At 38.0% G+C, this 18,593-nt stretch overlaps 1 protein-coding gene across 3 annotated transcripts in view; it reads right to left on the bottom strand.

The window, feature by feature from the left end:
* The window catches only part of WRN (WRN RecQ like helicase), a 156,117-nt gene that overhangs the window by 63,329 nt on the left and 74,195 nt on the right, over positions 1 to 18,593 (bottom strand). For all 3 annotated transcript variants that reach the window (XM_075556718.1, XM_075556716.1, XM_075556717.1), the window contains exons 17-20: positions 16,964 to 17,070; positions 9,767 to 9,954; positions 7,588 to 7,762; positions 2,025 to 2,206 (exon numbers count right to left, since the gene is read on the bottom strand). In XM_075556718.1, coding sequence (XP_075412833.1) covers positions 2,025 to 2,206; positions 7,588 to 7,762; positions 9,767 to 9,954; positions 16,964 to 17,070 — 652 coding nt within the window. The remainder of the gene's footprint in view (positions 1 to 2,024; positions 2,207 to 7,587; positions 7,763 to 9,766; positions 9,955 to 16,963; positions 17,071 to 18,593) is intronic.

An 18,593-nucleotide genomic window follows, 5' to 3' on the forward strand; every position in this document is an offset into this window, starting at 1 on the left:
TTTATTTCTTTTGGTGTAGAAAATATGAATTATCTTATCAGTGTTCATCAAAAATTTTAAGAATTTTAAATTTGCGTCTTTAAAGGAAAATGAAAGCTATGTGTGTACATATACATATGTAAACCTGGTGGTGTTATGATTGCTTGTTGGGCTACTAACTGCAAGCTCAGAAGTTTGAAACCACCAGCCACTCCGTGGGAAAAGGTGAGGCTTTCTACTCCTGTAAGCCCACAGGGACAGTTCTACCCTGTCCTATAGGGTCACTATGAGTCAGGATTGATTTCCTTAATAAAAAGTATAATAACTACTGGTAACAAAAACAGGCACGGGGATTTTGTACATGGTATTGTTTTTGCAATAAGAAATATAAAATTACATGTCTAAACTGATGACTGACATTTATTCTTTTCATCACTGATTCCTACCGTAGGGAAGAACAATTTGGTGAATTACAGTGACTTTACACAGTTGAGTCCCGGTCCATGTAGTGGGTTACACATTGGACTGCAAACCACAAGAATGATAGTCTCGCTCTTTTGCTGTGGTCTCTCTCTCTCTCTCTCAATCCTTTCTTTCCCCCTCCCCCCTCTCTCCCCTCTTTCTCCTCTCCTCTCCTCTCTCTTCTCTTCTCTATCACCTTCTCTCCTTAATAAAAACCCATTTGGATCACCAAAAAAAAAAAAGAATGATAGTCTCAGAAACCCCACAGTTCTGGCTCCAAGTCATGCTACAGGACAGAGGAGAACTACCTTTGTGGGTTTGAGGCTATAAATCTTTATGGGACAGAAAAACTCAATTTTCCCCACAGAGCAGTAGGAAGGTTTGAACTACTGACCTTGTGAGTAGAAGCCCAGCATGTAACCCACTACATCACCAAGGCTGAACTGTTCAAGGTCACTGTAATTCACAAAGCTGTGCAGAGTACCCACATGGATTAAGCCTTCAGAATCCCCTCTATTCATTAACCAGGGATGTGAATAGTCTTGCTATCGGACAGAGCGCATTGGATTTATACTGATGGAATTAAGTTAAAAGTTAACACCTTATTATCTGTTCTCCCTTTTGACCCACTTTAAATTTGTTCCAGTTTTTATTATGTTCTGCTTCCTTCTGATTGAGAGTTTTCTGTGTTTTATTTTGTTATTGTTGTTGGGGATTGCTTTTGTATGTTTTTCTTTATATGAAATCTAAGACAGGTAAACCTACAGCGATAGTGACTGGTTAATAGTTTCTTAGGTTAGGCAGGGGAGTGAGTATAAGAATGACTGAGTGTAAGAATGAAGAAAATGTTCTAAAATTGATTGTGCTGACGTCTGCGCAGCTTTTAAAAATACGTTTAAATCACTGAATTGTATGGAATGTGAATCACATGTCAATAAAGCCTTTTGTGTGGGTGTTTTGTAAAAGGCCAGGAAGGTTGCCCAAAGGAACTATACTCCATCATAATAAAGTACCTGCTCAACCTTTAAAGTCAGCAAGGGCTGCCCCATGAAAATTTCATTGGGAAATCTTACCCCATCCACTCTACAATCCTGATCTGGTCCCTTCAGGTTTCTTTTTGATAACTAAATTCAAGTAACCCTTCAAAGGAGCCTGGTTTGAGTTGCTCAAGGAGGCCAAACTGCCCTATTTAGCATGGTATAAATCAAATTCTTTGGGGAAAGTTTAGAAATGTAAACACTGACTGAATAGCATATATCAAGAAACAGTACCTTTACATTTTAATATTTTGGTCAATAAATATGCTGTGGTGTTTGAATAACATTTTTTGAAGACACAAATAAATTCCATAGGATCTGTATTACACACCCAATTGGGATAGGGTTGAAATCAGGACATCTCTGTCTAAGCAACACTTAACACAAATGTACTTGAGTGTCTTCTGTTTGGTCTTGGCTTTAAGTGCATTTTTCCAAAGTACTTTAAATGTTGGGCGTTGCCTCAAATAGTTTCAACGCTGCCCAGAGGGGAAGGAAAGGAAGAATGGAAAGTCTATAAAGGTAAAACTAGAAAAATGTCTCTACCTATTTAAGTTCATGTCCCCCGGGGCCCACAGTACATGACAAGAACTTTGAAGTCCATCACGGCCAGCTCTACCAATCTCCTGGTAGTACGATTCCATTTCCTTAGGAGCCCCATAATGAATGACTTTGCGGATGTCAGCCTTATTAATGCCCATTCCAAAGGCTATGGTAGCGATCACACACTGACAATAAAGAAAAACAATAAAGTTGGACAAATATTTAGCACAATTAAAACCCAGCATTTCTACCACGTGAAAAGAATACTTGTTTATAAGCGTCTTGAACACTTCCTATAAAAAGGTAGTAAAGATGGCATCACAAAGCACCTGTGAATACAAGGCATGAAAGAGCTGTGAAAATTATTAGGTCAAGTAAAACTTTATTACAGCAGGGGTCCTCTAACTATGCATGCGGCCCGCTGAGGACATTTATCCAGCCCACCGGGTGTTTTTGCCCCGTTTTGGTTTATTAATTTCAAAATAAGATTGGTGCAGTGTGCATAGGAATTTGTTCACAGATTTTTTTAAACTATAGTCCGGCCCTCCAACAGTATGAGGGACAGTGAACTAGCCCCCTGTTTAAAAAGTTTGGGGATCCCTGCTTTAGAGTATTATTTTCAGGTACCCTAATCAGATTGCATAATGTCTTAATATTTTCTAGAATTATTCAAAGATGGAAGTTTCTCATTAAAGAGAGAAACACAGAAGAGGATTAATATATATATGTATCTTTTTGAAGATGAAACCAATAGAATATATATAACATGCATGAACATACTGAGATGAGAGTTACAAGATTAGGGAAAAACTCAGGGAAGAATTAGGAAAAAGTATATAAAAACAAACACATTTTAAAAAGTAGTAACTACAGAGAATAAAAACTATATACTGTATATACTTGAGTATAAGCCGACCTGAATATCAGCCGAGGCACCTAATTGTACCACAAAAACTGCATTAAAAATATGCTGAAAGACTCAGCTTATACTCGGCTTATATACGATAGAAGAAAATGAATCAGAATATACTACATGGTTTAGAACACTCACAGAAAAAAACTGACATAAGTAATGCAAATTGATCTAGCCAAAATTCTGAACTAAATATACCAGGAGATAGGGGATCAGAAATACTTCTGTGTAGTAGTGAGAGGGGCAGGTCTGGCTCTAAAAGAAAGCTAAAGTGCCATAATCTATGGGAGTAACAAATCATGAGATAATGCTTAAAACTAATAAATATAGAGACCAAAATAGTTACAGTCTAAGAAAACGACTATAAAATTCAGTGGTAACCACCACAGGAATACGCTAAAAACGTTGGGAATGTGAAACAGAAGGGAAGGAGTAAGAACATGATACTTTGCTTTCAAAGAATCCTGAAATAATTTGGTGTTTCAAGGTACAGAAATACATAAATTATAAAAATTAGAGTGCTATTAAAAAATAAATATATGTTCTAAGTTGAACCCGAGACAGCTAAAAAGAAAGAGATAAGGATAGAGGCAGGATGAATGGAAGAAAAAGAAAAAAACTTTAAGGTACTGATAAAGGGGAGAGGAAAATAAATAAATGTAAGAACGAATATCCTTTGAATCCTTGGATGGATAATGCTAGTCAACTGGGCTGTGTGCATGAATAAGTATGACTCGCTTAAGTGTGAGTACGTAACCTAACAGGAATAATAATTTCCATCATGTAATATTATTTTAGATGAGATCATGATTCTCAAAATAACAAGCTCTTATATGTAAAAGTAATTTCCAATTCGTTTATGAGCACCATCATTTTAGACAGGAAGAAAATTCACAGTATCTCAAAAAGGTACATGAAATAGTAAAGAACATAAACTAAAGTGAGATTAAAAATAACTACGAAGGTAGGGAAAGAAGGGGAGAAAAGGGGTACCAATCGCAATGATCGACACATAACCACACACCCTCCACACCCCAGGGGAGGAACAACAGAAGCTGTGGGGGAAGGGAGACAGCAGTTGGTGTTGAGATATGAAAACAATCATTTATCATTTATCAAGGGGTCACAATGGTGGGAGGGAGGGGAAAAAAAGAGCTGATACCAAGGGCTCAAATAGAAAGTAAATGTTTTTTAAATGATGGCAACATATGTACAAATATGCTTGATACAACTGATGTATGGATTGTTGTAAGAGCTGTAAGAGTCCTCAATAAAATTATCTTCAAAAATAAATAAATAAATAAATATGAATGTTTACAAATGAAAAATGAAATTCTACATCCGAAGATGATTAGATTTGGCTTAAAACACTAAGAAAGAAAAAAATTACTACAAAACAGAAATAATTAAGATTCGAAGCTTCTCTTACTGGAAGCTATAAAGATCCCGGAGCACGGGTGAACTTTTGCGTCTGTGCATTTTCACTTTCAGTCGGCACTCACTACATACGCAATGGCAAGTGATCAAGTCCAAGAGCCCAGAGCATCCCATACCGGTGCGGAAATGCCTTTTTAAAATCCTGAGAAAGTGTTGAGAGCTCTCGATATAAATCTGATAGCATTCAAATTATAATTAAAAACAGGAGAACATAAGGAGCATTGCTAAGAAAACAGAACTGGTTGCATCCTAGGGTGAAATGATTGATATTAATTTTCATACAGTAGATGAGTATTTGTAGCACAAATATGCTTCCAGAAATTAGGTATAATTATTACATTTAAGGCTACATGAGAAAGCATTAATGAGATGCATTCAATGAAACATGCTGCCACAATCTAACTGGGTTAAGCTTGTACTCGCTCGCTTGTTTAGGGGAGGGTTCACTCTAAAGAGATATTAGTAATACATCTGAATAGAAGACACCACTAGTCAGAGAGGCCTCAAGCATCCATTGCTAAGACTAAATAGTACAAGCCAGGAAATTTTATCTGGCAATTGAGACAATAGAATAAAAATCTAAACACTTAAGAACTTAGATAAAACCTCTAATTTGGGGAGCTGAGACAGCTGTCCTCACCCTTGTATCCTAGGAAAAGATATACAATAGCGGCTTTCCGGCAGGGGATATGACAGCATGAGTACATATAAAGAGGACATACAAACCTTACTGAGCATGTTGTTGGCTTGGGTGATAAAAAAGTGTTAGAGTCGGCTGAATAAACTGATCTATTGGAACTGCAAATGCCCAAGCTAAATGCATGATCATCTTAACCTAAGAGAAGATCTTTCCACTCAGTCAAGGTTTTAGAATACAGATACAGCGCTGACAGCGTGAAGGTCTTGATTTAATCAAACTCATATATCTTGAATTTCAATTCTCCTATTTCATTTAATACCTGTTGAATTAGAGCACTTCACAATTACCTTCATACCCTTCCTTTCTTTGGTTTTTCTACTCCTGATTCCATGTGATGTTTGCATCCACTGTGTCCACAATGCTGTCGTCTTACTCAAGAATCGAGAGTAGGAGATGGTGGTGCTTGTTAAACTTCTACCTTTGGAGCTCGATGAACTGGAAGACCTTGATCACAACTGTCTTGGAGAATGAGAGGTGCCAGCTCTCTTGCTCAGCTACCTCACATCAACTTCAACCAAAACTACTCGACTGTGCTTTGTTTTACCCGTCAGATTAAATTGATTACATTGTGGTTACACGTTGGGAATCTAACCGCAAAGTTAGCAGTTCCACCGGAGTAGAAGGAGGCTCTCTAAGAGGTGCAGTCTCGGAAACCTATATGGGCAGTTTGATTTTGTCCTGTAGGGTGGCTGTGTTGGAATTGACTTGATGGCAGTGAATTTTGAGAAGGCTAAAACACTACAAGTGTTTGAATTCTGAAAAAACTACAAGTATATCACAACCATCCAGCCTGCCCCTTTCCAAGATTAAAGGCCTCAAATAATTTGTTCTGGAAAACTCATTAATAACCACAATATTCTGATGATGCAACCTTACTCGCTGAAAGCAGTAAGAACCTGAAGTACTTACTGATGTAGATCAAAGATTATAGCCTTCAGTATGGAGGACATCTCAACAGAAAGTTAATAAAAATCCTCATAACTGGATCAATAAGTAACATCATGGTAAACAGAAAATAATGAACTTGTCAGGATTTTACTTTACTTGGATCCATATCAATGCTCAAGGAAGTGGCAATAAGGAAATCAAACTATATGTTGAATTGAGCCAATCTGTTGGAAACAACCTCCTAAAATATTAAAAAGTAAAGCTGTCACTTTGAGGACTAAGGTATTCCTGTCCCACGCCACGATATTTTCTATAGTCTGCGATACCTGGGAAAGCTGGACAATGTAAACAGAAGACTGAAAAAGAACTGGGACCTTCACTTATCATGGTGGCCAAGAATACTGACTACACCAGGACAGCCAGAAAAAACAATTCATTTGTCTAGGAAGACAAGTAACCAGAATGCTTCTTCGAAGCAAGGCAAGGGAGACGTACGTTGGACATAGCATCTGCAGGGAACAATGCCTAGAGAACGACATCATGATTGGCTGAGGGTCCAAAAAGGAGGGAGATTGCCAATGACACAGTAGCTGCACTCAAGGGTTTAAATCCATCAACAAGTGTGAGGTGGAGCAAGATTGGGCCGCGTTTCACTCTGACATATACAGGGTTGCTATGAGTCAGAACCAATTTGAAGGCAACAAAAACAGCAACAATCTGTTCAGCCAACCCAGCTAATATTTTCCCTGAGTTTGACAAATCCTTCCTGCCTCACATTAAGTGTCATTCCTATTCCACGTTCCTTTTAAAGCCAACCATTCCAAACTACTCACAATCCCCTGAAACACAAATGCACTCTTGCATTCTTGTGCCTCTGCAATGCTGTCCTTTATTCCTGGAAGTCTATATTTAATTCCTTTTTCTTCATTATGTACTGGCTTTGTATACGTGCTACATTTCTACTCACACGGTCATGCTATCCAAATTGCGTTTTAATGTAAAGATCCCCATTCCACAAACTACTTTTGTTTTTGACAGAGCGCGGGTCCCTCCAGGGGAAGAACTGAGGCATTATAGATACGCTACTACTCATACTAGTCTACAATAGTTGCTCACAGACTTATCCCCACATTATACGGTGCTTCCCTGGATCATAAGGGATGCTTAAGTTCAACATGAAAAAAAATTATTCAATAAACACTTGGTAAGTAAAAAACTCAAAACTAAACTCACTGCCATTGAGTGGATGCAGACTCATAGTGACCCTATAGGACAGGGTAGAACTGAATTTCAAAGACTGCAACTTTTTATGGGAGTAGAAAGCTCTGTCTTTCTCCTACACAGCGGCTGGTGGTTTTGAACTGCTGGCCTTACGATCATAGGGCAAAGTATAACCACTATACCACCAGGGTTCCTCTTCATAATAAATACGAGAAATAGTCATTTATGCTCTGGTGGCACTGTGGTCCACCACCCATCCCACAGAAGAGTGACGAGGCTCTCTGCTCCTATAAACGTTTCAGACTCAGAAGTCCTGCATTCAGTCTCTATGAGTATGAATCAGATCAATGGCAGTGAGGGTTTTTGTTTTACGGGGCATAGAGATTAATGACAGTCAGTCCTCACACCTGAATTTCATCTCTCATGAACCTATGATGAATTTCTTTTCTTGATTTAATACCCATGCCTGCATGATATGTTCCACACGTCAGGTCTAGCTTCCGAAGCTCAGCTGTCACTTGCTCCGTCATTTTTCTGGAAGGACAGTAGATGATGGTTGGGCCTTCAAATTCCCAGGCAGAACTGAAGAAAAACAAGAACAAGCATGTAAGTAGTTTTCAGATCAGCTTGGGTTCTAGCTTATTTAATTTTTCCTTTCTATTCCCTAAATGGAAGGTCAGGAGGACAAATTATTGAGATTTAGCTGCATTAAAATCTAAAATCAAATATGGAAATAAATTATTTTAAGCCCTAGATACCTATGATTCATTCTGCTTAAAAGTAAAGTTAAAACCAAAGGCAAGTTTCTTGATCTTATCAGAATCTTTAATAAAACTAATAAACCACTGATACAAAAATTGAAAGGAGTGAAAAGGACTAGATTAGCAATTAGTTTTCATCTACGTGCGAGGAAAATTAATATTTACATAGGTGCATGCATAAAATCTATTATTAAAAATAAAATTTTTTAATTTTAAAAAATCTATTATAGTACTCTTGTGTGCTCTTTAGATCATAAAGTTGAGTTTTTATATCGGTGGACTGAAAAAGCGAATGAGCTTCCTTACAATATTAAATTACCTTTGTATTAAAGGAGTTCTTTATAGTAAAATTGGAACCACGAGGTTATAGAAAATAACATATTAAAAAGTCTGCTTGCAACCTGTGCTTACTTACGGACGAGAAACGATTGCCATGTAACATTTACCTCAATGTTGAACATAGTCCCTTACATAAATACACTCATTTATACTGACCTATTTAATATGAAGGAACCCTGAAGCATAATGGGACACGAGCTGGGCTGCCAACTGCAAGGTCGGCAGTTCAAAACCACTAGCTGCCCCACAGGACCGAGATGAGGCTTTCTGGTCTTGTAAGAGTCTAGGCCAGACGAGTGGAGAGCTTTTCTTTAGTATGGAAGGGAAGGGAAGGGAAGCACAATGCGAACTCACTTCAGAGAGACTGCTAGAGCAGCAGAAGCCTCAGACTGTACCAATACGTCTTTTTTCATTCTGAATGTGGAACAATCAAGCCCCAAAATTTAAATCACTACCATCACCTCCTTAGGGTTCCAGAGACTGTGAATATTTACAGGAGCAGGCAGGTTCCATCTTTATTCTGCAGAGTGAGTTTATTCCACTGGTGAGTTTGAACTGCCAGAGCCTTGTAGGAAACAGAAGCCAGTAGCAAATCCTTTATCTAAATTTTTACCTAAGGTCCTCAAGAATAACCAGGAATTCTGCCACTCAGTCTCTCTTTTTCTTTTCACCAACCTTTTCCAGGAGAAGGGTTGCAGGATGGGGTAAGGAAGACCACCAATGATGTTCTTTAAACTTTATTTGCCTTGGTATTTTTGAATTTGTACTTGTAGGAGAAACTATTTCAGTGACTTAAAACAAACTTTAGAACAGAAAAATTATAAACTTTTCACTGAGCAGATCAGACCAATGAAGAAGGTCAAGAGAAGATTTTTAGCACACACATAAAATATACTTTAAAATGAAGCAAATAGGAAAGTATTAATCCACTGCCATCAAGTCCATTCTGACTCAACTCTCAGTGACCCTGTCTAGGGTTTGCACATCTTTTCTAGTGCAGAAAGCTTCCTCTGTCTCCCGCAGAGCAACTGGCGGGTTTGAACCCCCAATTCTGCGGCTAGCGCGTCAATGCTTACCTGACAGAACCGTCAGGGCTCCTCATAAAAAGTATTCGTGATTGAAAATAATATACTGCCTTATGAGCCGTTAAAAAGTACCCAGCATGCTTAGTGGCACATGATACAGACTCAAGCACAAGTTGACTCTTTGAAATCTTCCTAATAGTGTTAGTCATGTAATTAGTGAAATAAATACAATTTAGATGACAGACTCATTGCTCTTATATATTGGTCAAATACTACAATATATATCTTGTACAAGTTAGCAGTACAGAGCATTGAAATATTAGAAGAATTAACTATGTATCACATTTGCCTCAAAGTTAGGTAGAATCTGAAGTGTGTTAAATATGCATGGAAGGGAGTAATCAAAAAAAATTTTTTTAAAGGAAAGAGTTACCAAAATCCATCAACCATTGAGTCCTTACCTTGCTGATTTTATAAGGAATTGTTTCAGATCCTGAAGGATATTTCCTGTTTTTCGTCCAACTTCCAAGTACAAGTTTGGTCGATCAAAACCGGTACATGTAATCTGAGGATTCTTCAGTTTTAAACAATGAACAATATCTTCCTGGATTGAAGAACTTGCAGTAGCAGTAAGTGCAATAATTGGAACCTAAATTAAATAAAATTGATTTTAAAAACAGGAAAGAACTCATAAATTCCCCAAATTCCGACTTCTTTCCTAATGAGACCGTTATGACAAAGCAGAGGTGCATGCCAAAGACAAACTTGCACATCTGTGTATTTTTTAAAGAAAAATCATGTCCAACTTGTTTTCAGCCCTCTAAATACAATATTTACTTTTTGAAAACTCATTTTAAAAAACTCAGATAAGGATTTCTAATATAAATTAAGCCTGCTTAACTTATATCCATTTGTCACTTTAAAATTTACTACCTTTGCGGGTTCGTTCCCCGTACGGGCCACCAAAAAAAAAAAAAAATTTACTACCTTTGGAATAGAACTGCTATCAAGAGGGGTATACTACCTTATTTTGTATTAATCTATAATTCAAAAATCATAAACTCTAAACTATAGAAAACAGTGATTCTTTTTTGTACTATTATATTAAATATTGGGTGATTCCTAGATGGTACAATTGGTTGAACTTGATTAGTAGCCGAAAGGGTGGCTATTCAAACCAACCCTGGAAAAGAATGGCCAATTCATAATCTGCTTCTAAAATATTACAGCCAAGAAAACCCTATGGGCAGTATTGGTAGTTATATAATCTGGTGTCAATTTGGGACTTGAAAGTATTAAGAGTGAAGGTTGGAGTCTAGCCTGTCTATCGGGTCATAGCAAATAAGACCTCCGTGTGGGCATGGCCTTCCCTTGAAGATTTGGGGAATTCCTATATTTCCTTCTTGGAGGCAGAAGACACCTCTCTCAGCTCACTCCCTTGGAGAATCTCTACTGAAAAGGCTAACTCCCTGAGAGACATCTCTGAGGAGAAGACACATGGACCTACCCTGATGCAGTCCTGGATGCTGGAGAAGCCACATGGAGACCCCTACCAGCACTGAGATGCTTACACCACCACTGGATCCAAAGACTTTCTACCCACTGGCCTGTGATCTTACTGCATTTGGCATCATTTCATGTGTTTCCTGGGTCAGAAGAGAACTTTATAGATTGGTATTGGACGTAAAGGCTAATACTAAACTTATGGACTTGATCCGGACTTGTCTGAGATGTTTTCTCAATATTCAAATGCTCTTGTATATAAACCTCTTTCTTATACACATATGTGTCTATGAATTTGTTTCTCTAGTCTACCCAGACTAACACAGCAGTTCTACTTGGTAGTACTGGGCTTTTCAGAATCACTGCAACAGCAGTGGGTATGTATTTGGGGGTTACATTGAATATATTGATTTATGGCTTCTCAACTCTAAAAGCAAAGCTCTCGATGACCTCGAAAACTAATCTGAAGGGCTACTAAATGAATCAGGGTATGTTATACATAAATGTATCAAATGAAGTATGCATTATTAATTGATCCTTTGAGTAACCAAATCATGTTCTTCTTTCAACCTAGTAATGCTCTGACTGGATTACCAGTCAAAGCAGGAGACACAGAAGTGCCATAAAACCGTCAACACGTTATCTTCCAGAAACTCTGTCAGACAACAAAATACCCCATAAAGTAGTATGTCTTCTTTACCCTCAAAGCTATAACAGGCACCTTGTTAGCCTAGTGGGTTCTTCACTGCTAACTGCAAAGGCAGTAGTACAGAACCACAAGTTCCTTCCCAGGAAACAGAGGTGGCTTCCGGCTTCTGTAAAGCGACGTAGTCTCGGGAAACCCACAGGGCAGTTCTACCATGTCCCATAGGGTCACTAGGAGTCGGAATTGACTCGATGGCAGTAAGTTTGGTTTTTGGGTTTTAGCCAGAATTACAATTAGTGATGCCATTATTGCACAATGGGGAAAAATAGACTGTCTTAACGTCATTCCTACACCAATAGATACTTCTCTCTCCAAAATTAAAATTAGAAAAATATGCTTTGGAGCCACTGCAGGTACCTCATAAACCAACTTAAGCCAAGCATCTTGTATGTAAGTGAAATGTCTGTGCTATTTGTCCACTTTCAAAGAAGTCAGAGGGAATTGTGACTTGAATTAAAATAAGATTAAAATCACCATAGCTTTACTGAATTCAAAGTTATGCTAAATATCATGCAAAAAAGTAGCATAAACTAAGTTTATGAATATTTTTTAAAACGAAGTAAAATCGATGTGATATCTGTATTCTTCATTCTTAAATTTCATAAAATTATTTCAAACTGAAGGCCCCAAATTAAGTTTATCAATATTTTTCTTGAAATCAAGCTACTCCTTTAACTTAAAGACTGACTACATGACTACTTACAGATTTAAATGGCCCCTGACAACAACATAGGTATGCTATTTATAAATGTATAAAATATCTGTACAATATGCAGGTACTAAGTAGTCAGAGGAGAATAGCGACATAAAAAAATGTCATTACTAACTCACAGTAACCTTTCTAAGACTGTAAATCTCTACAGGAACAAAAAACCTCCTATTTCTTGCACAGAGCAGCTAATGGATTTGAACCGCCAAGATTCTAGTTAGCGTCCAATGATTACCACCTGACAGCATCTCCAGGGCTCCTTTAAGGAATCTAAGGGCAGTTTAAATTTTTGAAATCAAAGGCCATGTACATTATCACTTCCTGAACAACGCAGCATTTATTTTCATCAGTTTAAGTATTATAATTAATAATTTATAAAGATACAAATATTTGTTGTTTAACTACTTGCACACACACAAAAAAAAGATTTCTCAGGATAGATCCTATGAGAAAAGAGGTGATATGTTTCCAAGCAATACAATAAATGAGCGAACAGGTAGAGTGACAGTGCTTTCTACTCCCATTGAGTCACAGTCTCAGAAACCTACAGGGGCAGTTACACCCTGCCCTCTCACATTGCTGAGTCAGCATTAACTCAATGGTTTTCTGATTAGAAATAGTGTATATATGAAAATAATAAGCTTGGAAAGGTGGCACATTTTTAATAAATTTACAGAAAAATACAGAGAAAAATAGATGCAGAGCAGTTAAAACAAAATTCAGATTTGGAAATCAGGTTGCCTGAATTTAAATCCTACCTAACTATGAACCATCTATGAGGTCTTGAGTAACTCATTTAACTCTCAGATTGTCGGTCTCCTCATCCATGAAACAGCGTCCGTGATAACCCAACCTCCTAAAGTTAGTTGAAGGGTTAAATGAAATAAACGTGCACAGTGCTGAGTGTAATGCACGACCCTCATTTATTCATTCAAGTGTATAGTTGTAGTTAAGAATGTTGCTTCCAGGTCCAGAGAGAATAGAAATATTAAAATAAAGCCACAATAGTTGTTTACTTACACTTCAAAAATATACATGCAGTCTAATAAGCTTGTTTCTTTCGAAGGTTTAAAACCCACAAAGTAGTGTGAAGCATTAAAGACACAATGCAAAGGCAGGCTTTCCTAAGGACAGCCACACCTGCTGACTGCCCAGCACACTCACTTTACATTTATTAATAGTTTCTACCCATTTATTTTCAAAGGCAAACTGGTTTGGGTGATAAATTGTCACATGTAGTCAATTACATTCTTAACTTATGAAACTCCTATTTTTTTAAAGTTGGCAAATTTTGATTTCTTTTTAGTAAGAGGCACCAAGTTTTCTTAAAAGAGTAAATATATAAATTAATCTTATAATTTTATAGTAATGACTTAGCCACCCACTTCAAGGATGTAGCACCCACAGATTCAGAACAGTAACTATTCCATCTGAGTCTAAATTTGTGTCGTGGTGCTAATTCTAAGTCTGTACTTCACAGCCTCATGCTCCAGTCGTTTATTCGCACCATTTGGCTACTGAGTGGCTACTACCATGCGCTGAGTAAGTGCTGCGGAGAGAGTGGTGAAAAGACTCAAAAGATGCATGTCTTCTGGATTTCACAGTTCCTCCTAGGGGAATTTTAATGAATTTCATGACTGATATGGAGCTTTCTGCCTGGCTGCTCGTTCCCTGGACTCGTTTTGCCTGGTTCCCTCCAAACAAGATTCTCAGTGCCAAATGGTTAGTGATGCCTTCGCTATTTCTGAACTTACTGAAATAATATAGTATCAAGCTTTCCAGATTTATACCAGTTGTCACAATGGAAATGGAATTGGAATTGGAAGGGGAATGAAAGCCATGAGAACAGGGAGGAAAATAATAGTCCCATAACCAGCGGGTGGCATTTTCATCATTTAGTTAAAAAAGAGTATTCAGGAAAATCCTAGAGGAGGAACATTTTCTCAGTCCTTGCTTGACTAACACCCTGCCCTGGAGGCTCAACAGAAGGATGTACTATATTTAACTAGCCCAAGAAACGAAAAAGATAAAAAGAAACCATAGCCAGATATAATAAAAGATTTAATTCGCACTGAAAATTGCTTAAGGACTGCATAAAATATTTAAAATTCCTTTAGCACTATCCTTCTAGAATTAGCAGTCTAGGAAAGGAATACAGACTCTCCTCATTTCCAGGTTTATTATAGAAATCAGTTCTCAAGTTACATTGTGCCTACTAACTTCCAAGACAGAAAAATTCCTCCTTTTTCAACTATCTGACCTAGGAACACTGTATTTTTATACACGGGATTTCAAAGGTTAATGGAAAAATGTCTGTTTGAAGTCCCTTGGTATTGTTTGTACCACCCTACCCATCACGAGTACTGTTTGTTAATATTGCTCCTAACTTACTTGGCATAGGCCTCGAAAGCGTGTTTTACACCGCTCACAAACCAGGTGCTTCGGGGACGAGCGGAGGGCCCTGTTACAGCGTTACTGCCCATCTTCACCACGCACGCCGTGTGCGGGCTCATTACTCCTCCAGGTCTTACTTTTTCATCAAAATTCACTTACTCATCCATTCACTGACCAGCTCTTGTGTGCCAGAGACTGTTTTAAGTTTTATAAACAGAAATATCAAAGTTTCGCCCAAGAATATTCCAGTGGGCACTTGCAGACAAGACAAAATCTGGGTTATACAGCAAAGGAGGATGGGGACTATTGAGGGGTTGAGTGTTTAACGTGAAATTGCAGATGATAGTACAGGTGGCCTACATGAGAAAGTAATATTTTAGCAAAAACTTGAGAGAAAGACTACACCATGTGAATTACATGGGGGGAAAGCAAAATTAGATTACCCCAAAAGGTAAGCACAGGCTTATTTTGCTTCATTACTAATCTGTAGTACACACCATCAGACGTTTCACCCAGCCTTTGTTAGGCTGTGATGGTAACGAGTGGGAGAGTCTGCTTCCATAAAGACTGCAGCCATGGAAACCCGAGCGGGTAGAAAGAAGGACACTCTCCTAGTGTCCTGCAGGCTGAGCCCACTTGATGGCGGTAGGGTTTGGATTTGTCTGCTCTGAGCTTGGTGGTTAAAAACATCATTTAGGTTTGATGTGGTAAAAAAAAAACGAGTGGAAGAACTGTTCATTACAGATTATTAAGAAAACACAAGTGAACCCATGCTAATCTTGTTTCCTGGATATTCCATCCCTGCCAGGGATTGTAAAATTAAAGTGTGATTCTATAGCAGCGGTTCTGAACCTGTGGGTCATGACCCCTTTGGGGGTTGAATGACCCATATACAGGGGTTGCCCGATTCGAAACAGTAGCAAAATTACAGTGATGAATTAGCAACAAAAATAATTTTATGTTTGGAAATCAACACAACATGAGGAACTGTATGAAAAGATCGCGGCCTGAGGAAGGTGGAGAACCACTGTGCTACAGGAACATGCTCTGCGGCTGGGAGAGAAATACATGTCAGGCATACCTAGAAGCAGAATCTTCATTGTGTGAAATTACTTACTACAGTTTAGAAAGCACGCTCAGGTAAGCTCGTGCTTACCTTGTTTCTGAGTCGGTCCAACACTGGCACAAAGTATTGAGAGAGGGAACAGAAGAACAAAGACCTCACAGTGGCAGGCTGGGACTGTCAACTGACCTCCAGGAAAGTGATGTGGCCGGAACCCAGGGCATGAGGGACAAGTGACGCAAGATGAAGGCAAAGAGAAAACGGGAATATAGATGTGAGGAGCTCTAGAAGCCACTGCAATGACTTCTGGCGCTTTTCAGAGTAAAATGGTTTACCACGAAAGGATTTTGAGTAGAAGGCATGAAATGCTGGCTATCGACATATATGCATACATGTAATATATGTGTGAGATACATAAATACATGTGTGATATGACTGCATGGAACAATACACACACATACAGACAAAATACCTTTAAAAATGGGTGAAATATTGATAAGCATTCAAAAGTGTACTAATGCCATTTTCCCCACTTTGATATTGTATTATTGTCATGTAAGACGCTACCATTGGGGACAGAGTGCAAAGTACATAGGAGCGCCAGTATATTTTTAATAATTTTCAATAAATCTATATTTATTTAAAATTAAGAAGTTAAAACTAAATCAGTACCAGTATAATGAACTCATGCAAAAATATACTTTTTATAAGAAGGGATAAAAGTCGACTCTTAATACTAAAAGCCTTATTACTATCTCTTCTGAATAGTCAAGTCTTAGATTTTCAATATGATGCACGAGGACATAATCATGTCTCCTAGTGTCCTGGAGTAAACTAGACCACTAGAGAGGAGCCGGAATCTAGCACAGTTCTACAGCAACGTGTCAGCAGACGGCCCAAAGGCCATGTCTGGCCCACAGCCTGAACTTTGCTACCTGACACAAGGACGAAGAAGTATTTTTACATGGGGTTATAAGAAGAAAATAAAGAATATAAAAATAATAAAGAAAATACATTACAGAGACCATATGTGGCCTGTGAAGCCTGGCATGTTTTTAATCTACTTCTTTACAGAAAGGCTGCTGACCCATGCATGTCGTACAATATGTTCACTAAATTTATATGCCAAGGTTATTGTAAAAACAACAACAAAAACAATCCTGCCTCAGCTGACATCATCCATTTGCCCTTTCAAGAAGTCTTCAGTTTTTTGGCTGATCTCCAGTTCCATACCCACCCTGGTAAAAGTGTCATTTCAAGACATTACGCTTGGCAAAGCTTACCAATGGGAGCGCTTCCTTTAGAGAACCCAACGTCCTAAAGGAATTCCTGAAGTCGTGCCCCCATTCTGAGATGCAGTGCGCCTCATCCACAGCCATCAGTGTGATCCCTACAAAAGCGAGAACACGTAAATCGGAAAACTGGAATAATCAAGGTCAAGGAACTCATTCCATTCCGTATCACCTTCACTTAGACTAATAATTACCACAGAAAGGAGAATAATCAGAATAATAATTACCACAGAAAGGAGAATAATCCAAATCAAAGTACTTAGTTCATATAGAAATGTAAACATAAACATCAAATAACACCAGGAATCATTATTAGGAAAAAAGAGACAGGTGGATAAAAGGCAAAATAGGCACAAGGACACTAAAAGGAAATGTTTATATCTTGATTCCTTTGAGAAATTAATTGTCCACTATACCGTTGGCCTCAAAACTATTCTCATGAATCATTTGTGCCAACCACAAGCCTTAAAAGAGTTTTTCTGTTTCTCCTTGGTAATGCCGTCTTCTTCTTTTTTTTTTTTTTTTTTTTGGTAATACCTTCCATTTTACTATTAAAAGGCAGAGAATCAGAAAATTTCTACTAAGATTACATGCATCTCTATCCATGATTGATCACATATCATATTGTAGAAAGCCCTTTGGAGCTGTTGCTATTGCAGGATGAATTCCACATTTTCTAATGTAAAATGGCAAAGGGAGAACAGATTCTCATTAGATACAAGGTAGGTTAGAAGAAAAACAATTTTTCTGCCACCGAAGACCCTTCCAGGCCATGCCCAAACGGCACACACTCTAAACGGAAATCAACAGTGAATGGTAAGATATTTCAGCAAAGGGTTTTATTCTGTAAGCACGATTACAATTTAGATATTTCAAAGTAATGACAGCAGTGCCTTTGTCCTAGATTATAAAATTAATACCTAAATCAAAAAACATGTCCTTCTGTGGGGATGACCGTTATTTGACACTGACTTCATTGTGAATACTGACTGTCCTTTCACTAGTAGGGTGATTAAAACCTGTCTTCTAGAATCTGACTGCCCAGATGCTAACCTAGCTCCGCCACTTTCATTGGTATAAACTTGGGCAAGTTACACTTTCTAACTTTCCATTTTCTTGCAAGTTAAACCGAAAGGTTTTTATAGTTACTCTGAGAATTAGATAATTCACATAAAATGTTCATATAGTTCTTGGCACAGAAGGGAGCTCAATTTAGAAAACCAAAATCAAAACCAAAGCATTACTATTATTATTCTTATGGGTACTGGTGGTGTAATAGGTTACAATTTGGGCTGCTAATCAGAAAGTTGACAGTTCAAAATCACTAGCTAATAGGCATTCTACTCTTGTAAAAATGTACAGTCTCAGAAACCCACAGGGGCAGTTCTATTCAGTCCTATAAAATCACTATGAATCAGAATTGACTGGACAGCAGCGAGTTTGCTTTCATGATCTAAGTCCCTCAAATAACTCTCATCCCTGATATCTGTAAGGTTTTTAGTGAAAAAAGTTTATCTACAAAGGTTGGCAGTTTGAACCCACCACACGGAACCACAAAAGGAAGACCATACTATCTGTTTCCATAAAAAGACAGCCAATAAACTCTATTTACGGAGCAGCT

Source organism: Tenrec ecaudatus, chromosome 8, assembly GCF_050624435.1.
Source record: "Tenrec ecaudatus isolate mTenEca1 chromosome 8, mTenEca1.hap1, whole genome shotgun sequence".
Lineage (NCBI taxonomy): Eukaryota > Metazoa > Chordata > Mammalia > Afrosoricida > Tenrecidae > Tenrec > Tenrec ecaudatus.